Below are 13,040 nucleotides of genomic sequence, written 5' to 3' on the forward strand. Positions count from 1 at the left end.
GATCCTTCTAGACATTCTCGAATAGCGTCTAACCATCATCTTCCACTACTTTAATTGTTCCAGAAAATGCACAACTACCAGCTGAGCGAATCCAATCACTTGAGAGTATCATTCTCCAAGAGCAACATCTAACAAGAGTCACAATCAAACGATCGGCAGTGGTACCAGTCCTATGCCCTAGTCCCCTTTTGGTCACCCGGCTCAGAGTATGGCTGATGGTCCGTGCGACGGGCCTAATGGGTCGGTCGCCCTAGAAGGGCTGCAACGCCATTGACTGGCCACCTTTGAGCCTTCCTTGGCTCCAAAACGGTGCAGCACGATGGTAAACGACCGCCTGTCCCTCGCATCAAGGAGCATACGCATGCGTACCAACATTCTGTCACCGAGATCTCGACTCGGAGGCAAGGACAAAGTACTTCTCGATCTTTCCGAGAGGATGCCACACATCCGTTTCTACATTTTATCTTTTCGCATTCGTCAGACGCTAGAGTTTACGGCCACGTGAAACTCAAAACAGGATTAGGGCTGCGAACGAGGAACCACGGTGAAAGCGAGGGTTGAGTCTCTTGAAAGTAAATTGAGAAAACGGCGTTGGCTCGCGTCGAGTCAACGCCAGAACCGCTCAGAGAGAAAGAGAGAGGAGAGGTCCCGATACCTCCCGCGGTAAGCGAACGAAGCATTTTCAACGGAGAAAGGAGAGACTAGGATTACAAAATGGGTACGAAGAGGGACTCTCGCGCAGAGTTGATCTTTAAAGCATAAGGTATATTATATATATAAATATATATATTATATATTTTACAAGCGTAACGCCAGCCGCTCACGGCGGGGCGACGCCTTCAAACTGAGTAAAGTGTTAAGGGTTTTTAAAGTTAAACGGATCCGAGACATCCGTTCGATCCATCAAAGAAGCACGCGTCTTTGGTTAGCTTGTAAGAGATTGTCAACGCAAACGCGACATGCGCAGTCAGAGGACAAAGCCAGGTAAGAAGCGAGCTAGATTGAAAGTAGCGCGCGTTTAGAGCTACCCGATGATGACTATGATCAGATCCTCGCGTCAGCCACGAGTTTCCTTTGTTACTTGAGCGTCGAGCCCTAGGGGGCCGCGCGAAACCGAACGGCTTAACGGTCTAAGATTAATTGTTAAGGCTACGTCAACGGGACCCTCAGCGTTCGCACCCTTTGCCCTCAACCAATCGTATCTTCGCTCAAAGATGAAGAGAAAGATTATATCTTTACCGAACGATCGATTGGGTAGGTGGGATGGAGGCGATAGTCGAAGTCAGTTCCGCCACGCGTGGCAGCCGGTGCTTCTTCGTGGGCCAACCGATCCTTTCTTTGTTTTGTAAGGTGTACCTTCAGTATTTTCGACGGCTGAACGATCGAGCTAGATCCTCGTCGATTCCGATTGGCCTCTGTCGACTGGCCACGTGGCGGGATCGTGCGCTATCGTACGTCGTTGCAGGTGGTATTTTTATAATTTGTATGCTCGACGATAAGTATTAATCACACGCAAACGTACACACTCAAACAGACACAAACGTGGACTCGAACGGACACGAACAGAAACACACGTTCAGACGCAGGTTTCTTAGCTGATAGGTGCTTAGGATTGTGTAGAATCTTTAATCGTATAATAAGGATCAAACCACACAAGTATAATGACAAGGGCGGTAGAGGAGTGAACCGTTAAACATATCGCTAATTAAACGAGGAAAAAAAAACAAACAAGTTTGTACATGCGTATAGGGAAATTGGTGGGGCAGATCGACCGGCGATTCTCGAACGCCTGGTAGACGGATCAGCATTTCCGGGGACGGACCAGGCCTACCGGAAGCCGGATTAGTTCCTGATCTCTAAGCATTCCTTTCGACAGGCGAAGAGAGCGCCCACCCCCCTCCCTCCCTGTAAGGCGGACGTTAGAACTAACCAGTCAGAGAGGAGACTATAGGGGAGGTTTTTTTGTGTTTGAACCGCTAGTGTCGTGTAAGATAATAAGGTAAATTTATGATGAAACTATGATACACACTGTAGTCGATAGTCCGCAGAGCGTCAATATATTATATAAATATATATATAAATATATATTAACAAAAAAAAATGAGATGCCCGTGGGAAGGTTTATCTGGGCAGTGAAAGGGGAGAGAGAACGATGAGATGCGAGTTTTGATTAGCACAAAAGACTCGCGCGCGAGACGCACATCACACAAAACACACACATACCACACATGGTCGCATGATCAAATCCTCGTGTCAAGAAAGAAAATTTATCAGTAGTGTCGTATCGTCGTGACGAATGGGCTTCCGGTGAACGTCACGGCGACGGTAGCCGTCTGGATCTTGAGGTCTTCAGAGTTTCGAGTCTGAGAACGTTTGATGTGCGAGTGGCGCCGCGACGTGCCACGGAAGCTCGCCGATTTCTGTCTAATCGACGTTCTGTTGGAGTCAATTAAATCTTATTAATATACGTATCGATCGGTAGAAAGGTAGATGGAGGGAAACTGAGTGAAAGTGGAGCGGAAGTGGTTGGCTGCGAGAGAGGATTGCTGAGAGAACAAAAGGTTAAGCGAGTGTTGTTGCGTGAGCCAGAGAGAAAGAGACTATGAGATCCGAGGCGAAGTGAAGAAACTAATAACAAAAAATTACAAAAAAATATATTTAACAAAAGCGAGTGCCGGCCCGGGCAGTGTTGTTTGTGCCAAAGTAGGCTAGCCGTTAACTCTAGGAAGGAATCTCTCAACGGGTCAAGCGAGCGATGTTCCTCGTGATCGTTCGGACGCCGATCTTCAAGATTGGACAGTCAATTAGGGATTGGATTCCACGAGCCTCCTCGCCAATTCCTTCTGGATGGCCTAAATCGGTTTACATCGATCTGTTAGAAGCTAAACCTCTTGGATGTTTGGTTTATAGTCTCAACATCAGATCCAAGCAGGCAGTCGTTCCAAATCTGATGAAATGGAGGCGAGGTCCCTTTAGAAACTGAATTTTAGATCCAAATATGCCACCTGATCCTTGGATGATGGTTCTAGATCGCTTGGAGCTGATTCTCGCTGGCCAAGGAGAGCAGGAATCGACCAATCAGTCGAGACGTAGCGAGTAGCCGGCATGAGCGAAGGGGCCAGTCTTTGCATCTATGATCTGTCTTTCGAATCTCCGATGTATTTACATTATTTAATCTGACGACTGCATTTATAGATTCTACCGGAACCGTAGTGAGTCGCTTCCGTCGCGCGATGATCGCTAATTACACGTCTACACATCGTATACACGAAGACATACGCGTTTCTTTGTCAACTTGTGCGTTTAAAGTATCTTCTATGATTCGCGTAGTAGCTTTTAGATTCTCATGTTTTGTTTCGACTTTGATGTCCAAGCAGACACTTCTTTCTTTACAAAGTGAAAGATCAATGTTTCCAGTTAGGTTACTTGTCGTTACGTTCTTTGAAGATAGAAAATCAAGCTCGAAAACCCCCTTTTTCATAGGATTAACGACGATTTAGTTTAAAAAATAGTTTATATATTTTCACATATTTTATAAATGGACTTGTACATATTCTTAAAAATATGTATATTTGATAAGGCAACTTCTCTTCATTTATCGTTTAGGTATAAACTTTCTTGCCACATTGAACATTCAGGGAAAAGGCGATCCACAATTGCCGATATTCAACCATTTTTACACACTTCCTCGTGAGCCAGTATACATTATCGAGAACTTCACTTAAAACCATCGCGAAAAATGTGATCTTCCTCAGTTGGAAAGAAGTTCAGTGTCTGCTTAAGCCTAAACTTCTCTAATCGTCGTGCAGTTCTCAGCAGGTCTTATCTTCTAGTTATACGTTCTCTTCTTCAAGTATTAAACAGGCTGTTTCGATGCACAAATAAACCATGGAACCCTGATTCAGGAAAACTTCTTCAGGTACAGCCGAAGGCCTCCTGCACAATAGTATTTCCAGCACAATGTTTCCTAAGCGTACCTGAAGAGCCTGCAAACCTTACTTCAACTGACAGAACTTCCAAATTTCGTCGCTGACGTCGCCATTCTGCGTTGATTTTACTGGAGGTCTCTTCAGAGTTTCCAGAACACATTCCCGCTCACACATTGTCACTCGTACACGGCTACACGACATACGCACATACAGAGACACGGAAATTCGTTATTTTCTACAGTCTGTTGCGCTGGACAGAGTTCGATTCCCAGAAGGAAAATGTGTGCGATGCTTCCATCGAATTTTTTACGAATTACTTTTGGCGAACTCATCCAGCATTTTTATTAATTATACTGTAGCGCAGAAAGCAGGGTTACAAAAAATTAAAACGTCGGAAAAGTTTTGAAAATAGTCCAACAAACGAAGAAACAGCATTTCCTCCTGAGAATCGAGAATCTGTCTCGGTACCAGCTCGCCTGCGACAGCTATTCTATCTAATATTTATTGCGATGACAATGATTTCCACTTCCTTTGTCTATTTTCAAAGGGGAGAGCTGCCAAGAGGCTTTCTCCGTTTTCGCCAAAAGAGAAGGAAAATATGAATTTCTAGACGAGGGACAGTAGTAAAAGCTTTAAGAAATCAATTCGGTGAATCAAACGGGACAGCCGTACCGGGTTGTAAATTATCTACAGGGTGCCCGGAGTTAGTTGCGCAACTTGGTTCCGTTTCAAATGGCGTTCTAATCCTTTCTGAAGTCCCACCAAGCACAAACGTAAAAATAAAATTTTAACGTTAAAAAAATAATAGTACGACCAGAGTCATTTTCTTTCAAATTTCAGATAAAATCTGCCTTCTTTTTAATGGTCCTCGAAAATAGAGGGACGCCATTTTGAATGGATTCGCGAGGATCCGAGAGATGTAGCTTTTTAAACTCTGAAAAAAAAAGAGGCACCCTGTAGACGGATTAGATCGAGTATATCTCTAGCTGGGTTGAGGGGGGCCGAGGTGAGGGTTGGGATAGCCAGCACTCGCTACATGGTGTCGCAGATATTCAGGCTCCGAAATTTCTCCAGACCAACTGAACACCTTGCGAAATTCTAGAAGAGTTGTTCTAATATATATATATATATATACATACACGCATATTCAACGTAACTTCCTCATTATAGACGACGTATTTTTATATATTATAAAGACCAATGGCGTGACAAATCTCGATCGCTTCGATCATTCAATGTAGTTGTCTAAATAGATCCCAGCAGACGCACCATGGACTCTCCTTACATTTTACTCTTTGTGGATAATGGATTCTTAACGGGAACAAATTCGGCTGACGGTTCAGAGTATCAGAGAAAAAACATCTGCGACAAGAAACGGGGCTAAAGTTCAGAGGAAGCATCGAATTCCTCTTAGAAAAAGGTACCATTCGCAAGGCTTTCTTAATTCTCGGTTATTTCATCGAAACATTTTACCGAAAGGAGTTTGTATAGTGGAGAATTCGACAGTAGCGATTAATAAGATCAACATTTTCTCTAAACCACAAACAGACAATCAGCTTATCAGATTCTATTAAGATCGAACACCGTCAAACTTCGTTAGACTGAACTACAGAATACTTCTCTAGCGAGAGTAATCGTAAGCGTTTTTGAAAGTACAGTTCAACTACTTTGAGACAAAATTTAAAGAATTTCGAACATTTCACGGATTTACAATTCTTTTCAAACTTCAGAAATTAAACATTGAGATGACATTTTGCATGGCTCGAGCATATGATATATAGGATGCATGAACTTAGACAATCAGACCCCATTGAACTACCATCGAAACACCATCAAACTTCATCAAATAGAATTAAAAATTATCTTCAGTGCAGAGTACATTTTAACAATATATCTCGAAGCAAAATGTAGGATATGTCGTTGTTAACGATAAAACAAATTTGTTGACAGAAAATAAGTGTTTGAAAACTCGTTGATAGGATAAAATTGTTGTTCGGATCATGTCACACTTCGCTTAGCTGTTACATACTCAGTAGAAAACAGAAACTGTGACAATCAGCTTGATCAAGCTCCATAAAAATCTGTCAAACACCGTAAAACTTAATGGGAAAATATCTCCAGTTCGAAATAAACCTTAACAGCAGAATATAGATGGTGGTACTAAATTATTCCAAGACAAAACGTAGGATATGTCACTGCTAGACAACTATAGAAATTCGTCGACAGAAATTAAATGTTCGAAGAGTCTAACGATACTTTTTAATAGGATAAAATTGTTATTCAGATCATGTCACACTTCGCGTAGTCTGTAGAAGACATAAACTGTGACAATCAACATAATCAAGCTCTATCGAATCCTGTAAAACTATCAAACGCCGTCAAACTTAACAGGATAATATCTCCAGTGCAAAGTACTTCCTCGAAAAAGTCCAAAAAGGTTAACCAGAAGCCTCGAATAGTATTTTTCAACGCTCCGAAAGGGCTGCTGACACGTTGAACACGATCGAGTAAAAATCCTTTTTCACCAATCGATGCTACACAGAGACCACTATGAAGAATGGGAAGTAGTATGCAAAGAATTCTAATAGAAAGTGTATGAGAATTCGTGTGAATTTTGCCGCGAGAGGAAACCAAAATGGAAATTATCTATTCGGACCAAGGAAATTCGGGGTCTGGTTCGAGCCACGCAGTAGACGAAGCTTAGCCTACAGAGGTTATTTAGGGACTATACTAAACGAAAGGCGTGTATGTGCACAAACGTTCACGAAACACGTAATCGATACAAGCGTTAAACACACACTTTACAAACAACAGACACGACCAAACGAAACACGTACACGTAACCACACATACTGGCGCGCGCGCGCATACACCTACACACACACACACACACACACACACACACACACACACACACACACAAAATGTATATCTCCTATATACATATATGTATATTTGATATATCGCATTGCAACAGGTGTGTCCAAAAGTGCGCAGCGGCTGTATCCCAATAATCTATATTTTATTAATAACTGATAAGTGTAGGATTACCGACGTTACGGATTATGTAATGATCTAGAAGAGAAGATTAATCTATTACGAATATATTGTATATGCGATAGAGATACGAGAGAGAAAGGGCACCGAGGTGATGACAGGTGAACAAAACAAAGCGAGAGGAGCAGAGAGTGAGAGCGTCAGAATTGACGGAATGCCAGGTGAGAGTGAGCGAATAGTATGGAAGGAAAAGGTTTAAATTAATTATCGATACACGTGTAAAATATATCGTTGAAATTAGAGATGGTCAGCTCGCCTAATCGGGGCCTTAGGCTTCGTTCGAACCGAGATTAAACTGAACTCGACCTTCGATTGTCTCTGCGACCTGGAGGCCAGCTTGGCAGAGGTCGAAAAGCGACGATTAGGGTCGTTGAACAAAACTTTTCTTTGTGGTGGATGTTAGACAAGGTTCACAGGGAAGGGGTGGGGGGGGGGGGGGACGATTTAATCCGTTCGGGCTGGCAGGACGAGAGAGAGATACCTTTAACGCGCACCCGAAGCCGCCATCTTCGGCCATCGACGGGTGCCGGTTGTTGAAATAAGTGAATATTTAATTTTTCCTACGTGGCGAAAGCGTTTAAAAGACACACAGGGTCAAGCACAGTGAAGATGAGACTCCTTTAAAAAAGAGGATCTCTACGAGCAGGACGCCTAATGGTGTTTATAGGATAGGTGAAGTTTGCTGGACTAGTTCCAAAATGTCTTTTTGGGTCCTTCATTCGTTACGAATTGATTTCAATCAAGTCGTTCGTTATGAAAGTGGCGTGAATCTTCTTAATAAGTTTCAATGTTAACGAGGCAATATTTCTTTACGAAAGTGTCGACTTAATTGTTAAACAAAATCGTGAAAATATCTTTCGTTTGTAAATGCAAGGTCGCGATAGAGTTATCATTCGTACCACCTGATTCCTTTAAAGACTTTGATTACACTTCAACGTTGGTTGAACTGTAAACCTTCTAATCCCCGAATAAACGAAGATGGACACTTTCATAATTAATGACTCGGTTGTACGAGGATCGACAGGAGATAGTTTGTCCAGAGATCCCAAGAGTCTAGGTTAGTGTCTTTTTGAAGCTCAACATATCAACAGAACTGACATCGCGGTTTCTAGGTCCCTGTTACCAGGAGAAACACTTTGGAACTGTCCAGAAGCTTCGTTTCCCTTTTCTTTTCCTAGAGAAAGATGGATCTCCGAATGAATCTCATCCGACGTGATCGATAGGATTCGATATTGGTGTGCCTGTTGACCGAGTGACTCCGCAATCTTCTTGCCCGTTTTTCTCTTCCATGAAAACCACGTTAGGCTATAGGGTCCTCCTGGCTTCACGGGGAACTCGTTCAGCAGCCAAGCAGAGGATCCATCGATTCTCGAGTGGCAGGCGTCGAATTCCCTGTCGGTCAGAGGTGCAGGACGAGGTAGGCCTCATGGTTGATACTAACCGAAGCTTTAGAGTCGTGTCCCTTGGGTAAAATAATCTTCAGGGGGTCAAACGACACACTGACCATGAGATATCAGTGATATGAAGTATAGCGAAATATTAGCGTGTCCTTCGATCTCCTAAAGAAGCCAGCTGTGTAGCACTGGAACACCTCTAGCTGTAAGTTTGGAGTGTTTTGCCCAAAGGACACGAACAGCAGTCTCGGTTAGTATGAACCGTGATGACCCGGACCGCGAAAGCCTCAAATATCTTATTGAAGGCAGGTCTCGTTCGCTCGACTTCTATTGTTCGTTAGTTGATCATTATAATCGCTGTTGTGACGTTGATGTATTGCCAAAGGGAAAACAGAAGGTTGGCATACCGAGGAAAAGACGGGATTAGGCTAACCAGTGCCGAGGTTGGTGCAAAAGGATGTTGCAAGGGGCCCCTCGCGACTCGATGTAACATTGACATACCCCGATCGAGCGTAAGCGTAATCGCAAACAGGAAAACTCATCCCCATATGCACAGGGCCGAGGAACTGTCCTTAGGCGATATTCGACCGGAGATGTCATCCGTGAAAATAAGTAACGAGTTAAGTCGCGTGAAACGTAGAGATTTATCTAAGGAGTAGTTGTTAAGTCGATGAACAAACATGAATTAACAAACAAACAAACAAACAAACAAAAAAATCGCAAAGCTGTAAACAAAGAAGTAAAAGGTTAAACAATGATGGAAAACAAACGTAGCGTCTTAGACTCGTGTAGTAGCCCCCTTTCTAATTAAGCCTCCAGAACTTTCAAACAAGTACTATTGTATAGTTAAACGACAATCACTCGACTCTCTGTATCGATATAATTTGATGAGGAAAGCGAATCCCTGAGCCGTCGGAAAAGCTGTCGAACATCCTTTCTCATACATTCTCTTAGGTTCTCCTTCGTTCCTTTTGGTCTTCTCGTCTGCCTAATTTCTCGAAGACGTTCTGGCAACGTCTGGGACGCGTGTGATAACGATTTTCCGTAACAATCTTCTTATTTCGAGGGAAACTGGGTGGGTTTTGGAAATTTCCTTTCTTTCCCATTCTCTTCCAGTCGTCCTACGTTCCTCGTCGACGACAGCTGCGATTCCACACGCGTTCTTCGATGCTGACGAAAGTCTAGTTTGTTGAAAGCGCAGAGGATCGTGGCGGTTCGATCGGTAAGTTCAGCGTTGATTGAGAAGAAGTTCTTATGTTGATCGTAAGGGAAATCGAAGTTCAAGCCAGATATGAGAGAGACAAATATAAAAGGAATACAATTGTGGGCCAGGAATTGCGTTGCAAGTCACAATCAGCTCGCCTCCGGCAAGACAAATCAATTTTCTTTTTGTACGTGGAACAAGAAAAACAAAGCGTGAAATCAATTGTCAGAGCGAGCGTTTTACGGTTAAGCTCTTTCTAGTAAGTTTGATTAGAGATTAGTTGTGTACGAGGACGGTACGAGGGCGAGGAGATTAGTAACAAAGGGTAATTATTCACGTTCACCGAAGCACAAATGGAGACAGACACTAGGAACAATCGTTTCTCATCGTATGGTCGCTCGTTATTGAATTGTACGCTGTTTAGGGATCTTTGTAAGAAAAAGGAAGAATTTCTGACTGTGGTGTTGAAAGAGATTGCCCTTAAAAAGTCTTCTACCGATAAACCAGCCAGCTATGCTTTATTTCCTGCTAGAAAAATCAGTTTCCTACAATTTTAACACTGTCTGTGGAATTCCAAAACTCAAAGGTCTTCGATTTACCTCTCAGAGAAGTTATTTTCAAATACAATAAAGAGTTAGGCCATCCCCAGTAAAATTAAACTCCAAACCTGAAACTGGAGAGTTAGAAGACTTCTGAAAGTATCGAATTGGGCCTAAGTTTGAAGCAGGCCTAATCTATCTCTCTCGCCACCAAGTCCAGAAGACATATACATACGAAGACCATAGGTTGATGTCGAAAGGGACAACGTTGGATCATTGTATAGTTCAATGTCGACCGATGATTCCTACGAAGCATTTACACCAACGCTCGCGTACTCACACCGTTTGCATTTATCACAAACCGGACTCACACAGCCACGCACATGTACAGACACACAGACCACGACCGCACACAGATGTATGGGCACGTACCGATCGCTCTTCCACGTGTCTTCTTTCGGCACGGCGTGATTTACTATACACGATTTACATCTACGATTTTTATACCTCGATTACAAAGCCCCCCGCCAAAACCCCTCGGAGGATATGTTCCATTCTACGCGTGTACCCCTGCGACAGGCCCGGAAGTGATCGTTCCTCGAGACTCGACACAAGGATCGAGAAAGATGACGAATTGCCTTCGGAATTGTATTTCTGTGACATGGCATGGATGGGCAAAATTTTACGCCGATAATACGCATAATGCTTTAACCACAATGTTTATTCTATTGGGTAATTATTCGTTACGAGATGACAAATCTTGCAAACTTGAAATTCGTATGCAGGTGATAAATCTTGCCCATCTCTGAGTTCTGAAACTGATACAGGGTTCCTTCCGCCCCCCCCCCCCCCCCCCCAACACCTTCTTCGTAGATTATTCTCGAACAACATTTAATTCATGCGTTGACTTACGGTAAACTTCGTACCGCTTGCCGTTGCGTCGCCCTACTTTTCTTTATTCTTTAACGTTTACTTTATTTTTATTCTCTCTTTTTTTTTTTACTATTACGATTATTTACTATTGCTATTATTATTACTATTATTATTATTATTATCATCATTACTATTACCTTTAATCGCCACCGTTTAACACTACCGTTCGTTACTATTAATGAAGCTACTTATTATTAATCATTATTTACTCTTACATCATTAATTATTCGCTAGTTCGTACTCTCTACTACTATCTCTATACATTACTATTATTTCTTTGTTTTTTTTTTTTTAATTTTCTAACTCTAGACTTTTTACCGATAAACGACGGGTTTAAACTCTCTCTCCCCCCCTCCCTCCCTCCCTCCTCCTCCTCCTCCATCACTCACCTTCAAAGCAGAGCTCGTGCTTAGTTTTTTTAATAATCGAACGAGCCAACACGAAATGGTATAATGATAAAAAAAAAATGAAAAAAGGAAACACACAAGCGATACTTTTGTAAAATCGAGCGTTTAATTTTAGCTGACCTTTGTTTAGGCTCGTTGTTTTAATCGATCGGCGCTACTATCGTTTAATCTACTCCCCTCTGCCCCCCTTTCGCTTTCACACAATTTCCTACGAATTTTCCATCTTCTATCATGCGATCTGTACTTTCGCTTATCTCTAGTAGTCATTTTCTATTTTTCAACTTTCTCTCTCCTCTCTCTTTCTCATAGTACGTACATCGTATTATCTCTTATCTTTATATTATCTCTAACTCTTATCACTATTACTCTTACTATATCGTCTCTACTACTATATTATCTGTCTATTACTATTACTACTAATAGCGCTACTATTTCCGCCTATCGACCTTGCTGGTCCAAGGCGTCTCGTTCTGTCGACGAAATTGTAAAATAAATTGACCTTTCGAGATCTGATAATTTTGATTTCTCATGGTCATTATTGTTAAATGAAATCGACTTTGAAAAGATCTATGAATTTTCTGATTCAACACAAATTGTTGTTTATGGGGCTCTTTGCGACCCGACTTTGACGTCCTCCAATTTCTCACACGATTAATATTAAGATAAAAATTTTTTAATTTGTTTGACACGTTTGTAATTAATTTATCGGTTTAAAATAGGTTGCTAAATTGTACATTTCGAATGGAAAGTGAGAAAATGGAATGTCTAGAATGAAATTACACTATCAGGTCGAAGTTTTGAAGTGACTGACTATGGCAATGGACTTGCAAGCGTTTGCAAAATAAAATGACGAATATCTGATAGTCTTAATGCTTGACAAATGCCATGATCAAGCTGAGAACGCAAAAAATAGGGCGCAAAGGGTCCAAGTTTCCAGTCGACAAAATGGCGGCGTCTTAAACTTCTCACCACTCATTGTAAACCATCTGCGATTTTTGCGATACGTAAGCCTGTTCTTTAGTTTCTCGCTTGATGCTCGCCGACATTTTTTCCTGTTTACTCACAGCCCCCCGACCCCCTTTTAAAGATTCAACCGTGCCCCACGAAGGGATCAGAAATCATCGAGCTTCGAACCGATACGAAATTGTAAAACGCAGCAAACCTTAATCATCCACGCCCACCTCTTTAGATATATTTTTCCGTTTTCGAGCATGCTCTATCCGACACACTGTATTTTCTCTGTATCCGCGAGTTTCGGTTTTATCGCGCTTTTCCACTGGGAAAACCGAGTGTCGAAGGAAGGGAAGGAAACAAAGAGAAACAAAACAGAACACGACGAGATCATTTGCTAGCGAGCGGGCAAAAGAACTATACGTATTACATATAGCCGATTTGTCAAGAAAAAACAAAATGAATGGAAAGATAAATAAACCTGTCCGTTTTTTGTGTTCTTTCTGTGTATCCAACTACTACCCCTCTACCACATCCTCATATATTATCAAATATATTCGTGCATTCTGGTTGAAAACAAACAACCGATACGAAAGGAATTATGTTTTGTTTATTATCCTTCAAAA

The 13,040-nt window shown here is 42.1% G+C and overlaps 1 protein-coding gene across 8 annotated transcripts in view; it reads left to right on the forward strand.

The window, feature by feature from the left end:
• LOC128878620 (polypyrimidine tract-binding protein 2) overlaps nucleotides 1-12,914 on the forward strand; it is a 262,210-nt gene extending 249,296 nt beyond the window's left edge. For all 8 annotated transcript variants that reach the window (XM_054126944.1, XM_054126939.1, XM_054126942.1 and 5 more), the window contains one exon: nucleotides 64-12,914. In XM_054126944.1, coding sequence (XP_053982919.1) covers nucleotides 64-132 — 69 coding nt within the window. In that variant the 3' untranslated portion in view covers nucleotides 133-12,914. The remainder of the gene's footprint in view (nucleotides 1-63) is intronic.
• The last annotated feature ends 126 nt before the right edge of the window (nucleotides 12,915-13,040 follow it).

Source organism: Hylaeus volcanicus, chromosome 6 (genome assembly GCF_026283585.1).
Source record: "Hylaeus volcanicus isolate JK05 chromosome 6, UHH_iyHylVolc1.0_haploid, whole genome shotgun sequence".
NCBI classification, from domain to species: Eukaryota; Metazoa; Arthropoda; class Insecta; order Hymenoptera; family Colletidae; genus Hylaeus; species Hylaeus volcanicus.